Source organism: Vulpes vulpes, chromosome 15 (genome assembly GCF_048418805.1).
Source record: "Vulpes vulpes isolate BD-2025 chromosome 15, VulVul3, whole genome shotgun sequence".
NCBI lineage: Eukaryota > Metazoa > Chordata > Mammalia > Carnivora > Canidae > Vulpes > Vulpes vulpes.
This window is the reverse complement of record NC_132794.1, coordinates 106,728,837-106,747,464: the sequence shown is the minus strand read 5'-3', so window position 1 is coordinate 106,747,464 and position 18,628 is coordinate 106,728,837. Positions and strand designations below refer to the sequence as shown.

Here is an 18,628-nt window from a genome sequence, read left to right as displayed (position 1 = left end):
AATAAATAAAATATTAAAAAAAATAAATCTTAAAAAAAAAAAAACAGATGTCAGGAAGCTGCAACTATGGATCAGCCCTCTGTGTTTGCACATAAAGTTTTATGAGAACACAGCCATGCTCATTCATTTACATATGCACTGACTCTGGCAGTTGGGTGGTTGAATCAGAGACCCTATAGGCTACAAGCCTAAAATATTTATTGTCTGGCAAGGAAAAGTTCAAACTCCCTGCTTTATTCATATTTCTAAATTTAAAAAAGAATCTCCCTAGGGGTTCCTGGTGGCTCAGCTGAGCATTTGCCTTTGGCTTGGGTTGTGATCCTGGAATCCTGGGATTGAGCCAGATATCAGGCTCCCTGCTCAGCAGGGAGTCTGTTTCTCTGCCACCCCCTGCCCCAACCTCCCCACCACACTCTCTCTCAAATAAATAAATACTTAAAAAAAAAAAAAAAAAAAAAGAATCTGCCTAAATTCAGTAACTTTGAAATATTAAATCTCACCTGAAACATTAGACCAAAATGACATTTCACCCACAGCCTAACACATTCTATTTATACCAAATGTGCAACAGAACAGAGCACACAGGAATACATATTGCCCCAAATTGGCTGCCAACAAAGGCTCCACTTTTTAATGACCAGAGACAATACCTGGTGAACTCCTGGACGGCTTCTATTTTGGGGTGATAGACGACAATTCTTTTCTTTAGCATCAGCGCTGTGTGTAAGATAACAGTTTCCATTCCAAACTGAGATACAATGTCTTAAAACACAAGAAATTATAAGTTACTGCATTAAATAATATATAAGGAAACAAAATTTTTCTTTCCAATAAATAGAGGTCATTTTCTATATATAGAATACAGAAATATTTTCAAAACAGAGAATAAAGAAGCACCTTGACAGGCATATAAATCCATATCTGCTCCCTAGGATGGGTGCTGGTGCTGCCTAAACCTGATTCCTCCTCCAAGGGACTCTGTGGATGCACAGATGAAGCCAAAACCATAACATAGGAAATGATATGAAGGGAACCAGCATTTTCTGTCATGAAAAATCCTTAATTTTTAAAAAGAGTTCACTGACACCCCCTCCCCAACACATATACATATCATGACTGGGTCCTTTTGAGATAGCTGGACAAATCTAACACTTTAACAGGGATGCTTAGCAACGGTATAGGACAGGAGGCACCTAGGTGGCTCAGTGGTTAAGCATGTGCCTTCAGCTCAAGGTGTGATCCTGGGATTAAGTTTCACACCCGGCTCCCCGTGGGGAGACACCTAGGTGGCTCAGTGGTTAAGCATGTGCCTTCAGCTCAAGGTGTGATCCTGGGATTAAGTTTCACACCCGGCTCCCCGTGGGGAGCCTACTTCTCCCTCTGCCTGTGTCTCTGCCTCTCTCTCTGTGTCTCTCATGAATAAATAAGATAAAATCTTTTAAAAATATAAAAAATAAAAAAGGACATGAGCATCAAGAGCTATAGATAGTGCTGTGGGAGGACAAGAATGAAAGCTAGCACAATCCTCAGAGTTCCCCTATCTTCCCTTTTAAGGACCCTGAAGTCTGTGGCTTAGCCCCATACGGCCATTTTGGATGTTCCAGCTAGGAGAGAAAGGCAGGGAGTTAAAAGAGGAACTCTGGGTCAGGAGTTTGAGCTCTCCAGATGGAAGAAATAACTGCTAAAAGTAAGGAGAGGAAAACTATGGAAGTCAGTGGAGACTCAAGCCATGAAATTCAGCTTAGCTGAAAAATAACATTTCTATATAACTGTCAGAATCCTATGGAAAGGACCAACACAAAAATCTGCTTTCCAAAGACAGAATTCTAATCAAAGAAGGCAATGGAGAAGTTGAGCTTCCTTCCTGTTTCGCAAATAAATATTACATAGATGAAAGTATGCAGAGGATGCCTGGGTGGCTCAACGGTTGAGCGTCTGCCTTCAGCTCAGGGCATGATCCCGGGGTCCTGGGATCAGGTCCTGCATCGGGCTCAGGCTCCCCATAGGGAGCCTGCTTCTCCCTGTCTATGTCTCTGCCCCTCTCCCTGTCTCTCACAAACAAATAAATAAAATCTTTATTTTTAAAAATTTTTTGAAGGATTTTATTTATTAGAGACAAAGAAAATGAGAGAGAGAGAGAGAGAGAGAGAGAGAGAGAGGCAGAGACACAGGCAGAGGGAGAAGCAGGCTCCATGCAGGGAGCCTGACGTGGGACTCAATCCCAGGTCTCCAGGATCATGCCCTGGGCTGAAGGTGGCACTAAACTGCTAAGCGACTGGGGCTACCCTAAATAAAATCTTAAAAAAAAAAAAAAAAAAAAAAAAAAACGAAAAGAAAAGAAAGTATACAGGAATACAGGAAGACAGAATATCAGCGTCTAATGAGGATTGCCCTGGGCTTGGGGATATTGTTGTTGGGATGGAACCATCTGAGATGGGGTTTTGTTTTATGTTTTTTTTTTCTTTTTTTTTTTACCTTTGATGGAGCCTGCAAGATATGCCTTTCGGGCATCAAAATCCTTGCTAAGGAAAGAGCCATTTTCTTCACTCTGGCATATCCCCTTTGTGAGAACTGCAATATAACTCTCCATCATTTTAACTGGGCTGCCATGTTTCAGGTACATTCTGTAAGAAGAACAAAAAGCACCATCCTTTTATTCAGCATGAACCACATGGAGTAATGCAACCCAAGCCTACATACGGGTCCTTGCTAAGACTTGCTAATACACTTCTGAATGCCTGAATCTTTTCATGACGCGACCACTTCCAGAATTTAATTTGAAAATGTATTTAAAAAAACCAAGCACTCAAGAGACTTCAACAATTCCTTGAAGGTGGCTTTCTCCTCACATCTGGGGAAGCCTGCTATCATCCACTTAGGCAAGAGAATGAGCTATGGACTTTCTGAGGCCCTATTATTCTTAAAAATATGGTATACTTAATCTATGTCTTACATTCACAAATGGTGCTTCTAGTCCAAACAACTCTATTTATTACTGGGATTTCCTTTGACAAGGAAGAAGTTTTGCAATGTTTATGGAAAAAGCACTAATTATAGGACCTATATTTATTATCAGAGTTCCCAGAGGTAGCTATATTTAGATAATTAAGAATTCAAACTCCTTTAAGTTTCTAGTGATAAATGCACTCTAGATATATTCACCATCAAGTTCCAAAAAATGCTGACAGGACACTGGCTACATTTATAGCTCATATGTGAAATCAGTCCCCTCCCCTGAAATCTCTTCCTGTGAGTAACTAAATCTAAATTTTGCTTGAGAAGCAAGACTGGGCCTACTTGGGTCTGTAAGCAGCTAAGGGGATAGAAAACTGGAAGGAAAATTAAATCATTGTTTAAAACAGATCAAACTGAAAACTATATTGTACATTAAGTGTAAAAAGCAAGTGTTTTAACTTCTAACCAAATTTTGTCAATCATCAATGTTTTAAAATTATTTTAATGTACAAATTGAGAAAAAAAGGTAGAGAACAATGAATATGGTAAGCTATCATAAATATAAAATAATCACACCCATGAACTCATATACATGTTTCTATATAGAGAAAATGTCTCCATTTGGGAAGTTGGGAAATCAGGGAAAGAAGGGACTTACTTTCACTGTATACCCTTCTGTATTGTTTTTACTATGTGCTTACATTACCACCACCAAATAAACAGCATACCATTAAAACTGTAAAATAGATACAAAAAAATTGTAAAATAGATATACAGTAATAGAGAAGAGAAACATAGGAAGGGTAGTAGGATAAGGCCACTTTTTCCATGATAACCCTGAGCCATGAAATACTGAACAGAGGGAAGAATTCTCCGAAAATCATTCCACAGAAAAAACCACAAAGTGTAACACACAGGAGCTTATTCAGATCGGACAGCCACAGGCTGTCACACCTGGTATGGACAACTGACTCCAGGAGTGCATGAGACCTGAGTTCTCCACCATGGCCACTAGCTGGAGGGACTAGAAGATGAAGGGGGTCATGGCAAGTGACCTGAACCCCACATAGGGAATGGACTCCTTCACATGGGCTCTTCCACTGCTGCTGTGAGCAGCATGCTATAGAAGGCATGCCTGTCTGCTCCTGTCCAGAAGTGGAAGGGAGCACCTCCATGGTAACCTCAAAATCATCAAAAAGTGCTGGTCTATGTGCATGTGCACACAGACACATTAGTGGGGAGTGTGTGCGCGTGTGTGTGCATGTGGGCATGCAGGAGCCTGTGGGTATGTACACACACAAAGGCAAGTGCAGTAAGTGGTAGGGGGCAGAAGAGGTGACTGCCTTGAGTCCTCATTTCTCCTAAACTGTGATAGGTGAAGAGTCCAGAATGCAACAGTGCCATGGCCCTTCAGAAGCCAAGGAACCCTTCCTTTGGGCTTCCTCTTGGGCAAGTGGGGTCTAAAGCAACCTTACATTCTGGGCCCCATAATATATACCAGTGAATTCACTGGGTAACCTAACCTTGACTCAGTCAAATGACATGGGAGTCCAGTGTTTGTTCAAAAACAACTTTGCAGTGTTTTTAGCTCATGGCTCCTAGATGGTGTCTCTTCTTATGATAATAATCTCCTTTTGTGTCAGTGCCACAGTAGCAGCAAAATGAAGATATATTCCACAGTGAACTATATACCTGGAACTTATCTCACAAGAGCAAGAAGCCTCTCTTATCACAGCTGGCTGCAAAACCAGTAAAACTTCATTTTGTCAAAACACAACCTACCTGAAACTCTTAAGTAATGAGAAAGTCACTCTATGAGTGTGTGTACATAAAAATGGCAAAAAAAAAAAAAAAGCAATGATTTATCAGGTTATAGTAAGAAAAACAAAACAACTCCCTTTGCCCCTGCCCCCAAAACTACTTATTGGACACAAGCTTGAGGACTGAAGTTGTAATAGATAACATTAGATTTTTTTTTTTTTAATTTTTGTTTATTTATGATAGTCACAGAGAGAGAGAGAGAGAGGCAGAGACATAGGCAGAGGGAGAAGCAGGCTCCATGCACCGGGAGCCTGATGTGGGATTCGATCCCGGGTCTCCAGGATCGTGCCCTGGGCCAAAGGCAAGCGCCAAACCACTGCACCACCCAGGGATCCCAATAGATAACATTAAAATTACAGGTCTATCTCATAACAGTATTAAAAAAAAAAATCAAAACCTGTCAAAGCCCTGATTAAGGAAAAACCAATGTCCCTAATATTTAAGAAAGATTTCATTAACTCTAGTGCATGTACTTACCAAGGCAAGAGAGCAGACTGGTATATTTTACACAATTTTTTTCAACAGCTAGGATGAAACTAAAGAAGTTTATCTGAGTCATGATTAACTAATTAATCAGATTCTCAGCTTCTCAGAATTCCAGCTAAGGAATATTGTCCCGTGCTTTAGCATAATTCAAAATGCCAGTTAACTTGCCCCAAAATTACTCCCTTACATAGACTTTGACACATATGGACCAGCTTATCATTTCACCAGCACTTAACTTATCCATCCTGTTAAGGAAAGTTCTAAATCACAAGTGAGTAGAAGCAGCAGACCAAAAGTGGCAAGTGACTCAAAATACCCAGGAACTACAATAGTTGTGTAAACTGCTTTTTCTCCTCCATCTATCATTTTCCCAAACAAGAGGAACAGTATCCTCAAAGCAGAAGAGAAAGTTCCTCTTTATAAAACAGTTTCTGGAGGACCAGTAAAGATTAAGTTGGGGAGGCAGAGGGCTGAAATTTGTTTCCTTGGTGTTGAAATCTGCTACATAACTATTGAATAAGATCTTCATTTTTGTATGATAGCATTTAATACAGTTTTCATACAGACCTACACAATATCCTAGTGAAGGCGGCATATTTCTCTGGGTTAAAATCTTTGGCGGTCAGAACAATAGAAAAATGAGTCACCTGTCCAAAAGAAACAAAAAAGTATACTTTTTAAAGACACTTTCACAGATTTATTTTTTATTACTATATTCTAATAACCCTCTTGTACAAGACACACTGGCATTAAAAGGAAAAGATCAAAATGTAACCAAGTTTTCACTTTGTTTCTTTATATTTTTATGTTTATATACACACACATATACTTTTATATATATATATTATATTTAATTTCCTAGATAAGAATGTAATACTTTCAGAGTTAAAATTTTTTCAAAAACACAAATATGTTTCAAGTATCAAAAATGTGAGTTTTCATTTAAAGTCCCCTAACCTCATCAAAGCAAAATTAGAAATGCTGTATTAGACCTACCAATTGATCAACTATTAATTAATGAAATAGAAAAAATAATATTAATAATGAAACAGGATAGGAAACAAAAATACATACAGCAAAATCACACAGTTCCTGAAATAGTCAATTCTCTGTAGAACGCCATATAATCAAAAGCACTGTTACAATAAGCTTCATTTATCTATATTACTCTATTATTATAAATATAAATTTCTGCTAATCACATCTATTATTTCCATTGAGATAAAACAACTTCATAAAAAGCATTTCAGAAATACATTTAGAAATCATATTTTGAAGTATAAGAACTATCTCTAAATCTTGCTATTGGGTAGCCCGGGTGGCTCAGCAGTTTGGCGCCTTCAGTCCAGGTTGTGATCCTGGAGACCCGGGATCGAGTCCCACGTCATGCTCCCTGCATGGAGCCTGCTTCTCCCTCTGCCTGTGTCTCTGCCTCTCTCGTGTGCGCTCTGTATCTCTCATGAATAAATAAATAAAATCTTCCAAATAAATAAATAAATAATAAAATCTTGCTACTTTTCAAATCTGAAAAACAGATTTGAAATCAATGTTGCTATTGTTTGGCAGACTATAGGCAAAACATAGATAAATCTACTTGAAGATACATTAAGACTTTTCAGTAAGAACTTAATGAACCAAACCAAAGCTTTTATAACACGCTGAAAAACATCTTTTTTGCAATTTGTATTTTCTAATTATGAATGTTTTATCTTAAATCTCTAGTAGTTGTATTATTCCTTAAAAGATTTTTTATTTATTTATTTTGAGAGAGAGACAGAGAAAGAGCACATGTGCAAGTGTGCATGTGGTGGAGGAGGTGGCAGAGGGAGAGAAGCTGACTCCCAGATAAGTGTGGAGCCTGCCCTGGGGTTAGATCTCAGGATCCTGAGATCATGACCTGAGCAGAAATCAAGATTCAGACATTTAACCAACTGAGCGAGCCATCCAGGCGCCCCAAACCTCTAGCAGTTTTAAATAGTTGCCTTCCTGTTATTTTAAATGTAATTCCTTAAACTGGTATCTTGGACATGCTTCATATAGTCTGGCTATCAGCTATAAAAGTAGCCCTAAAAAAAAAAAAAAAAGAAAAGAAAAGAAAAAAGTAGCCCTGGAAGATAAAAGAAGTCCCCACTCAGGAACATGCCAGGAGCTTAGCCACTTTCCAATATTTCTTTTCTTTGAAAAAAACCTGCTGGTTGCTTGGGGTTAGAAAAATCCACAATGACCACATACTGGTTTTCAACATGTCTCACTGATACTGTTCATATCAAATGACACACACAAAAGCCTACTGAATGCAGGAGTTTCTTTAACTCTTTCTATTCTTAATATACCCTTACCAATCACAAACAAATGTAAAAACTTTTCTTAATTATACCAAGGATAATTTTATCCTTTAAAATAGTTTTTAATTATAGGAAATGCTTCTTTCCACTTTTAATCAGAGTCTTGTCTTTGAAAGTACGTCTACATTTCTACTTCATCAGAGTATAACCTGGAAAAGGTTTCACTATACCAACCACAGGGTCAGGCATAGAATATACACCAACAAACATTTATAGAATAAATGAGAGTGAAACCTTAAAGGAAACATTCTCAATCAAAATCATATTCAACATTTTTCAAAAGTGTGCTGTGAATGATAATGTATAAAGCTAAGTGTTACTGGAATAATGTGATATCACTTTAAATATTTTTTGGTTGTGTGACCTTTATGCAGTTATACCTTTATCAAAACTGAAGAATCTGGAACTTCAATTGTTGTGATATAAAACCACGTTCTTCTGTACTGACCAAAAACGAAGGGATGGAGAAGTTTGCTCTCATCTGTAAGGCAGCATTTTCTCAGCAGTAAATTCCTTAAAGTAGCTGTCGTGGAAGGATAACACCACACCCACAGAACTTCTCCATTTGTGTCCTTTTCTACGGTGGAAAGATGGTCACTGTGAGAATGTCAAACAGCAGCAAGGAAGTGAATTGATTGGTTACTCAGAAGCACTTAGTGGAATCAGTTTTAACATCCCATTTCACAAAGCATCGCGGAGCACGGGTGACCCCATATTCCCACCTACCTCTACTGGTCAAATTATCTAGTTCTCCTAGGCCTAGTTTTAGGCCACCTGAGTGAAAAGCTTTTATAACAAATTATGAATGAAAACTTAGCCTTACAGCTTTGATAGAGGTCTTCCCTATCCCCTTCCACACAAATTCTCATAGACTCATCATTACATTTTCATCTAGTGAGAGGATCTTCAAAAAATACATGGGAAGGGTTTGTTAAAAAACAAAACTGGGAATGAAGAAAATGGTGAAATCTCAAATCACGCTACTGACTGTGCAAATTCTGTATTTAAAATTCTAATAGTGGGGCGGGGGGGCTCAGCGGTTTAACGCCACCTTCAGCCCAGGACATGGTCCTGGAGACCTGGGAATTAAGTCCCACCATGAGTTCCCTGCCAACCTGCCAACCAGAGGTAGCCTGCTTCTCCCTCTGCCTGTCTCTCTGCCTCTCTCTGTCTCTCATGAATAAATAAATTCTTTAAAAAAAAATAAATTGTAATAGTAATAACAATAATTGTTATCCCGTCATGTATGTAGGTTCATCATCAAAGTGAACACCTCAATAACATAGCCTAAACTTTAGAAAAACAGTTGCTGCACGTACAGCAGTAAGGATGAAGATTTTTATCTATTCTATAAGTTAAAAAAACACCTTTACTATGGGAAATTGGAAAATATCAAGTATATAGAAGAGAGAATTTAAAAAATGAATTCCCATGGGATCCCTGGGTGGCGCAGCGGTTTAGCGCCTGCCTTTGGCCCAGGGCATGGTCCTGGAGACCCGGGATGGAATCCCATGTCGGGCTCCCTGCATGGAGCCTGCTTCTCCCTCTGCCTATGTGTCTCTGCCTCTCTCTCTCTCTCTCTCTCTCTCTGTGACTATCATAAAAAAAAAAAAAAAAGAATTCCCCAGTCTCTATCATTCAGCTCCAGCACCTAGCTACATCTAGCCCCTCCATGTTTCATAAGGGGGAGAGATACTTCTCCCCCCATTATTTTGAACTAAATCCCTTTTAAATCTGTGTCTATATGAAAAATAGAAAACCTGCTGAATTGAAAATACAATAGGTCATCTTTATCTTTGCTGTTATCAAATAAAGTAAGACTTTTAACCCAACTTCATTCAGAAGTACCTGCAAACTGGACTAAGATGCCTGAAATCCTTAGGTTTTGTTTTGAAGTAGTTTTTAAGGGAAACCTGGGTGGCGCAGCGGTTTAGCGCCTGCCTTTGGCCCAGGGCGTGATCCTGGAGACCCGGGATCGAATCCCACATCGGGCTCCCGGTGCATGGAGCCTGCTTCTCCCTCTGCCTGTGTCTCTGCCCCTCTCTCTCTCTCTCTCTCTCTCTCTCTGTGACTATTATAAAGAAATAAAAAAACAAAGTAGTTTTTAAAATCACAATCAGGGGCACCTAGGTGGCTCAGCGGTTGAGCACCTGCCTTTGGTTCAGGTCTTGATCCTGGGATCCTGGGATTGAGTCCCACATCGGGCTCCCCGCAGGGAGTCTGTGTCTCTGCCTCTCTGTGTGTCTCTCATAAATAAATAAAATCTTAAAAAAGTAAAAGCTAAAAATCACATCAGAAAATAAATACAGGAAGCCATTCCCAGATAAATGCACTCCTTTGAGACATCAAAAAATACAGCCAGTTTTGCTAAACGCAAGCAAGCAACCTTCTTCTACACTAGAGGAAGAGAATGTTCGTAAAAAATCTCAATAGGGAGGCAGGCTGGGTGGCTCAGTGGTTTAAGCGCCTGCCTTCCGCCGGGGTGTGATCCTGGAGTCCCTGGATCCCTGCATGGAGCCTGTTCCTCCCTCTGCCTGTGTCTCTGCCTCTGTGTGTGTGTGTGTCTCATGAATAAATAAATAAAATCTTAAAAAAAAATCTCAATAGGATGTTATTTCAAAGGACGACGGCAGGCAGGGAACCCGGGGGGGGGGGGGGGTGGCTAGCTGCCACCTATAGGATGAATGGTTCCTGGAAACACCTAACCCTGAAGCACTGCACACGGCACAGGTACACCCAAAGCTCCCAACGTACTTCCTCAACCACTAACTCATCACTAACCAGGATCCCACCATACTGCAAGGAGCCCCCCCTGGCTCCACCGCTTCTTAGCGTGCCTCCCGGACCAATGCCACCCGGGGCCCGGGCCTCCATCTGCTTCTCCGAAACGTGCCCATCAGACATTACCACCCCCCACCCGCGCCCCCGCCCCCGGGAGCTGTGGGAGAAGTTTAACAGGAGATGACTCGTCCTATAACGCTCAGCCCCCCGGCTGGCACAGTCGGCCACCGAGACTCGAGCCGCTCAAGCACAGAATCGGGGCCAGGCGCGCGCACGTCCCCCGCGTCCCCCGCGTCCCGCCGTCGTCCCGGCCGCCTCCCAGCCGCGCGGCCCGCCACCGGCTCCCGGCCCAGCCCCCGCGCCCCTGCAGCCGCCGGAGCTCGGCCACCCTCGACGGTCCCCCCGCCCCGCTGCCTGGCCCGGGCGGGTCCCACGCGAGGCCGCAGGCGGGCAGGCCCGGGGCGGACGGCCGGGCCCCGCAGCCCCCCGCCCAGGCCCGGTAGGGAGGGGGCCGCGCCGGGAAGGGGCCGCCGGGGCGGACCACCCGGGCCCAGGCGGAGGCGGAGGCGGAGGCGGAGGCGGAACTGAAGCGCGGGCCTGCGGGGCGCGGCGCCTTCGTCCTCACCGATCAGCCCGACTCCGAGCATCAGCTGAGTGTCCACCGCCTCAGCCGCAGCCATTTTCCTCCGCCGCCGCCCCAGCGCGCCGCTCCCGACAGCCCGCTCGCAGGCCCCGCCCCTGCCCCGGACACGCCCACCCCACGCAAGGCCCCGCCCCTGCCCCGGGCACGCCCACCCCACGCAAGGCCCCGCCCCTCCCTGGAGGCCCCGCCCCCGGCTCACCTTGGCTTCCCGCTCTCTGCTCACCTTCAGCCCCGGGGTTCCTCGCCCTCAGAAAACTCCCTTGGCCTCCGCCAATTTCCCTCACTTCCTCTAATCCGGGTCTTCTTAAACTCCGTCCTCCACCTACTCCAATCTTCCTCCCCTCCCCACGCTTTTCTCATTCTACTTCTGCTCTCCAGACCGGCTATAAAGAGGGGCCCTGAGTATGGAGGAAGGGTCTTCATTCATTCATTCATTCATTCATTCACACACAAACCCTGAAGATTTGCAAAGACTGTGGGAATACACTGTTGAGCAAGACAGAGCATTCTAGTAGAAGGAGACAGGCAATGACCGAGTAAAATAATCCTAAAACAGCCTAGAGTGATAAACCCATTGCAATAGAATAGTGCAGTATTTTGGAGGGTGGAGACAGTATGGTGCTTTAAAGGAGATTTGGAGGAGGCCCCTGGGGGGCTGTCAGTTAAGCCTCTGCCTTGAGCTCAGGTTATGATCTCAGGGTCCTGGGATCGAGCCCCACATGGGGCTCCCTGCTCAGTGGGGGAGCGTGCTTCTCGGTCTCCATCTGCTCCTCCTCCTGCTTGTGGACTCTTTCTCTATCAAATAAATGATTAAAATCCTTTTTAAAAAATAAAAAATAAATAAAATAAAAAAGATTTTATTTATTCATGAGAGACAGAGAGAGAGAGAGAGAGAGAGAGAGAAGCAGAGACACAGGCAGAGGGAGAAGCAGGCTCCATGCAGGGAGCCCATCGCTGGAATGGATTCCCGGGGTGGGGAGCCTGATGCAGGGCTTTATCCTAGGAGTCTGGGATCATGACCCCACCCAAAGGCAGACAACCAACCACTGAGCCACTCAGGCATCCCTGGTGTAGAGTTTTAAAAGAAAGAGTATGGGACGCCTGGGTGGCTCAGTGGTTGAGGGCCTGCTTTTGGCTCAGGGCGTGATCCCAGAGTCCTGGGATCAAGTTCTAAGTTGGGCTCCCTGCATGGAGCCTGCTTCTCCCTCTGCCTGTGTCTCTGCCTCTCTCCCTGTGTGTCTCTCATGAATAAATAAATAAAATCTTAAAAAAAAAATAAAGAGTACAATATGTTGTTAAATGAAACATACAAATAAATCAAAACTTAAAGACATATAGGAAAATGACAATGACCACATTTAGAATAGTGGTTACCTCTGTAGGGCAGGGAGGGGAAGGGCTTCAACTACATTTGTAATACTTTATTTCTTTTTTTCTAAATATTTGAGAGAGAGAGAGAGCATGAGTGGGGGAGGCAGAGGTAGAAGTAGACTCCCCACTGAGTGGGGAGCCCAATGCGGGGCTTGATCCCAGGACCCCGACATCATGACCTAAGCCAAAGGCAGATGTTTAACTCACTGAACCACCCAGGTGCCCCTGTAATACTTTATTTCTTAAGCTGGGTGGAAACTACATGTTTTTCTTCGATTGGTATATATTTATGAAATATTTCTTTTTTTTCAAAAGATTTTATTTAGGGGATCCCTGGGTGGCGCAGCGGTTTAGCGCCTGCCTTTGGCCCAGGGCGCAATCCTGGAGACCCGGGATCGAATCCCACGTCGGGCTCCCGCTGCATGGAGCCTGCTTCTCCCTCTGTCTGTGTCTCTGCCTCTCTCTCTATGTGTGACTATCATAAATAATAATTAAAAAAAAAAGATTTTATTTATTCATGAAAGAGAGAGAGGCAGAGGCACAGGCAGAGGAAAAAGCAGGCTCCATGCAGGGAGCCCAACGTGGGACTTGATCCCGCGTCTCCAGGATCAGACCCTGAACCGAAGGCAGGCGCTCAACTGTTGAGCCACCCAGGCGTCCCTGAAATATTTCATATTAAAGACTTTAAAACATATCAAATGAGACACCAAAGACCCTCCCTAATTAATTAGCTTTGTGAGATTTGGGTTTAGAGGCATAGAGGATCCACGAGAAGGGCTCCTGCAGTCACCCAAACTGTCTGGTTCCTTTTTCTCATTTAGTTCTCTGTTTAAATATCTGTTCCTAAGAAAAGCCTTCCTCCAAACCTTTTTTTTTTTTTTTTTTTTAGGATTTTATTTCTCCTGTGTCCTCGAGATTCATTCTTCGACTCTATGAGAAAAGAACCAAGGTCTCCTTGATCATCATGAATAAATAAAATCTTTTTTAAAAATAAAACTTAGGGCAGCCCCAGTGGCTCAGCAGTTTGGCGCCGCCTTCAGCCTGGGGCGTGATACTGAAGACCTGGGATTAAGTCCCACGTCCGGCTCCCTGCATGCTTCTCCCTCTGCCTGTCTTTCTCTCTCTGTGTGTGTCTCTCATGAATAAATAAATAAAATCTTTAAAAAAAAAAAAAAACTTAAAAAAAAAAACTTAAAAAAAATAAAACTTTACACCAGTGCAACAGGAGCTAACATTTACTGAATGGCAGATATTGTTCTAAGTATTTTATTTGTATTATTTTCCTTACTCCTTACAATATCCCCGTGTATAAGTCCTATTAGGTTCCCCCAATGTACAAGAAGACTGAAAAGTGGCACACTTTTCCCAGGATCACATAGTTTGCAAGTGGTGGTGCCAGGATGTAGACCCAAGCAAGGGAACTCCAACTACACAAGAGATCACTTGTGTACAAAGCTTCCCATTCTGTTGCATACTATTTGTATTCACTTGTGAGTTGCCTTTCTTGGCTCAACTTTGTTTTTTAAAATATTTATCCAAGTTAATACTCATAATTCGGGCTCAGTAATTTTAACTGAGTAATACTTTGAGTATGAAAATATGATTAGTTCTATTAGCTATTAATGATAGTAAATGTTTCCTGCTTTTTACTATATGATTACAGTGCTACTGTATTTTGAACAAGCCCTCCTGTTCTACTTGCTCTTTACATCAGAAAATTCTACATCTTCAAGGCTCAAATATCATTTCTCCCCTAAACCCAGGCAAAACTAGCTTCTTCTTCCAAGATCTATTAGCATTTGGCCATAAAACTGGGATTGGAATATATAGGCTCTTCTGTTCTTTCATTAGACTGAATTTCTGGAGGGCAGTACTCTGAATTATGCCCCATGGGGTGATTCTTTGTGCTTACTATTGTAGTACATAGTTGCTAATGCTACTAGTTTCACAGAAAATACAAACTTATTAGGGGCTAAGGAGTGGGATGCAGATTCAGAATCAGTTTGCGAGCCAAGTAGATACTTACACTCCTGTTTCATTGGCTTTAGCAATCTTGCAAGGTTCTATGGGTAAAATGTTGACAAGGAAAATAGATCCTCTTGTGGATTGCCTTTAACGTCAATAATACACCAATCTGTATCAATCTGTACCTCAAATACCTGCTTTTGGTGATGGTAAATGTCATCCAATCAACTAGGATAATTATTAAAATCCTACCATATTTCAGCTACTGTTATGAGCTGATATAACTATATAGTATAGTCCCAAACTCACTACCTCAGATGTGATTGTCTGTGGAGACAGGGCCTTTAGAGAGGTTATTTAGTTAAAATGAGACTGTAAGGGTGAACTGTGATCCAATCTGACACAGATTGGATCCTTTGTAAGAAGAGGAAATTTGGACACACAAATAAATACCAGGGATGTGCCTGCACAGAGGAGAGGCATCTGCAAGCCAAGGAGAGAGGCTTTAAGAAATCAAACCTGCCAACACCTTGATCTTGGACTTTCAACCTGGAACTGTGAGATAATAAGTTTCTGTTGTTTAAGCCACCTAGTCTCTAGTATTTGTGGTGGCAGCCATAGGAAACCAAATATAACTACTCCTCAGCCACTTGTACTGGATATACTATATTTCTGGATATATATTCTGGATATATATTATATACTGGAGATTATATTTCTGAGGGGTTTCCCCCCTCCCTTCTCATGTAAATGAGAAGCTTGAAAAAACTGCCTTTGAATGACTAAGGTAACCCCCTCTTTTCTCCATAGTAAAGGTGTGGGGCCTCATGAGTTCACTTGCAGTCTTCCTTGGATGAGCAATTGCTCCTTTGTCTGGGCTTAGAATATATTAGGCATAGTCATGTCCTTTTGTGGTTGAGAAGTTTGGTTTTTTTTTAAGATTTTATTTTTTATTCATGAAAGAGAGGGAGAGAGAGAGAGAGAGAGAGAGAGAGAGAGAGAGGCAGAGACACAGGCAGAGGGAGAAGCAGGATCCACACAGGAAGCCTGACACGGGACTCGATCCCAGGACTCGGGACTCCAGAACCATGCCCTAGGCCAAAGGCAGGCACTAAACCACTGAGCCACCTGGGCTGCCTGGTTGAGAAGTTTTTAAGATGTGCCAGATGCACAAGGGACTCCTCATCGCTCCAAGGAGAGAAAGCAACAAAGGGTCTGTGTGCTTGGAGCAATGGACTGTAGAACAAGTCCTTGCCTGCTGCTCCTGAGGCAGCTGGTTGCCCCAGGGGCTGAAGCCAGAGTAAGAGTTCATCAGTGAATCAAAGAGAGCACTCCTCCTCCCCTTAAAACCAGTACAAGGATCTGTGCCCCGAGGAACATCACAGATCCTGTACAGTAGCCAGACACTGCAAGCTTAGTCTTCTAGAGTAATATGTGAGGCTATGAGAGCCACAATCAGAAACAGAGTGTCCACAACTACTTCATAATCTCCCTGGATTTGTTTGCTGGCCCATGAGTAAACCTCTGGGTCTGGGACAATTGGAAAGAAACCTTGAATAAATACCAAATTCATGGGGGCCTGAGTGGCTCATTCTGTTAAGTGTCCTACTCTCCTTGATTTCGACTCAGGTCAGGATCTCAGGGTGGTGAGATCAGGCTCCGAGTTCAGTGTCGAGCCTGCTTGAGATTCTCTGCCCCTCCAACCCCCCCCCCCCCCGCCCCGCTCATGCTCTGTTTCTATCTCTCTCTAAAATAAATAAAATCTTAAAAAAAAAAAAAAGTACCAAATTCACTTGTAACAAGGCAGGTGGGGTACCCTAGAATTAAGAAAGATAAAAGCAATATGAGCATAATTGCTTATTCAGTTTGTGACAGTTTATACTGACTTCACTAGGAAACACCCTGTTTTGTTCAATATGGATTTTATGTATTTAAAGATGTATTAATGAATTGAAGCCTTTCTGGAAGGTAGTTTGGCAAATATTTAGAAATGTGATATAAGTCTGTTAAATATATAAGTCTATTAAATGTAATAATATAAGGTCTGTAATTGTAAAAATGTCATAGAACAGTATTGAAAAATATCCCAATGTTAATAACAATGGTTTTCTTTAGATGGATAAGACTTCAGCTATTTTTTCCTCCTCTTACTTTCACTTCACAATTTAAACATTACTGTATTTATTGCCTGCAATAGTTCAAATTTAAAAATCTCTGAAGTTGGAATGCATCCTACAATTATAATTGAAAGTATTTTCTTCTTTCTTAATGGTGTATAAAATAACAGGCTTAGTCTCTCATGGCACTTCTAGATTTGATGAAAGTTGGTAAACGGAAAAAATGAGAAAACACATGAAATCCATAGGCCCCAGATCGCCTGTCCTTCCCACTTCACCAAGGTTATTTGCTGAATCTTACAGAGACACATTTAGTTCAAAATACATAATAAACTTTTCTGTGGTATTTGGGCTTGGGGAATAATTTTCCATTAAATTGGCAGAAAAAAAAAATTGGCAGGAATGTAGGATCAGCAAAAGTCGACTTTCCTTAAACAGAGTGCAAACATTTGCAAAGCAAACTGTGACATGGGCCAAAGGCTGGGAATATGGATTCACAAATAGCCCCAGCAGAATCCTTATAATCAGGTGGGAAAACAGAAAAGGGGAGAGGGAAGGCATGACTAGATCTATTGCTTCCGGGATTTCAGGCCTAGAGATCCAAGCTTGAGGAAAGAGAAGAAGGAGAAAATCTCAGAGGTGAAAGAGCATGAACGCATCTTCAGTGTATTGCCTCCCCTTGCCCGTGGTTGGGTAGCTCATGCTGTATTTCTGCAGTCCCTGACGCAGGCCAGGGACTCTCTTTTCTCAATGAATGAGTTAGGAAGTGGCCCCATGTGGCCAAGGTCCACAGGGCCCTCTTTGTCTCTGGCACTTAGGAAGCATGAAGAAAATAAATGAGGATGAAGAGGATGATGGACAGATACTACAACAAAGGATTTGAGTTAGATGGTGGTGAGTGTACCAGAGAAGGATAATGACGGCTATGGCCAGGCTCAGGACACGGGGCAGTGGTGGTGAAGTTATCTATGAGAAGATGGGAGGAGAAAGGGATATCTCCTTCCCTTCTATTCCACTGCTGAGTGCTGTCACACCTGCCAGATAGACTCACAAGAGTAGAATGGGTGGAGAAAGGGAAGTTTTCTCAACCTTTAGCAGTTAAGACTACTACACTACCATAGATGGAAGTATCTGGGATGTGGAAACAGCTGAGCCTGAGTTCTAATCTCAGCCCTGCCATTCTGGCTGTGAAACCTCACTCACGTTGCCTACCTTCTGTGTGTTTATTTCCTCAGTAACCAAATGGAGCTAATCATACTTTCTTCTGTGCCTCTCCCCAAGAAAAATATTTTTTTTTAAACAATTTTATCTTTTTAAAAGTCATCTCTACATCAAAAGTGTGACTCAAACTTACAACCCTGAAATCACAAGTGTCATGCTCTGCTGACTGTGCCAGCCAGGCGACTTTCAAGAAAAATCTTTATGTTAATGTTATAGATAAGGGGGCCCCAAGACCACTCCCAGATTCAAAGATTTCTTAGGGGGACCTGCAGGATTCAGCACATAGAGGGGCTCATGGCTAGGATTTATCATAAAGAGAAAAGGCACATGGGGTGATATCCAAAGGAAAGTAGGCCCAAGCTTCCAAGAGCCCCCTTCTAGTGGAGTCATATAGGACACATTTCACTTATCCAGCAATAAACTGTGACAATGCAAGTGAAATATTATTGATGAGGGAAGCACATTAGAGAGAGGTTTTTATTGGGGGCCAGTCATGCAGCACCTTCTGCCTAGCACGCACATAAATTCCAGTCTCTCAAGAGGAAACAGATATTCGGCATGAACCCCATCATTTGTGCAAGTAGTCTAGTCACTCTGATTGATTCCAAGAATGGTGGGAGCACTCCTGAAATCCAAGTTCACAGATAACAGCCAATGCTTTTCAATGAGAACTGGCTGAGACCTGCTACATCTTATTTGCACAGCCTGCTTGTTTTGTGCTTCCTGGGAAAAGAGTAAGAAGGTGTTGGCACTGACAAGGATTTGGAAAATGCCCAAACTGACTGGGCATGTGGATAAGTACCTCAACATCTTCTACAGATGTTTTAATTCCCAGGTCCCTGTGAACCAAATTTGGCTCTTCTTTTCATCAGTTTTCTTTAATCATTCTCAATCAAAGATTAGGTATATGTCAGCCAAGAGAG

The 18,628-nt window shown here is 42.4% G+C and overlaps 1 protein-coding gene across 11 annotated transcripts in view; it reads right to left on the bottom strand.

The window, feature by feature from the left end:
• Positions 1-18,628, bottom strand: part of DENND10 (DENN domain containing 10) — a 40,884-nt gene that overhangs the window by 12,342 nt on the left and 9,914 nt on the right. For 2 of the 11 annotated variants that reach the window (XM_072740214.1, XM_072740208.1), the window contains exons 2-5: positions 7,988-8,184; positions 5,830-5,909; positions 2,476-2,624; positions 651-762 (exon numbers count right to left, since the gene is read on the bottom strand). In XM_072740214.1, the coding sequence (XP_072596315.1) occupies positions 651-762; positions 2,476-2,623 (260 nt within the window). In that variant the 5' untranslated portion in view covers position 2,624; positions 5,830-5,909; positions 7,988-8,184. Of the gene's footprint in view, positions 1-650; positions 763-2,475; positions 2,625-5,829; positions 5,910-7,987; positions 8,205-11,013; positions 11,149-18,628 lie in introns of those variants that run through there. The other 9 variants (XM_072740212.1, XM_072740209.1, XM_072740210.1 and 6 more) reach the window with 9 other exon arrangements.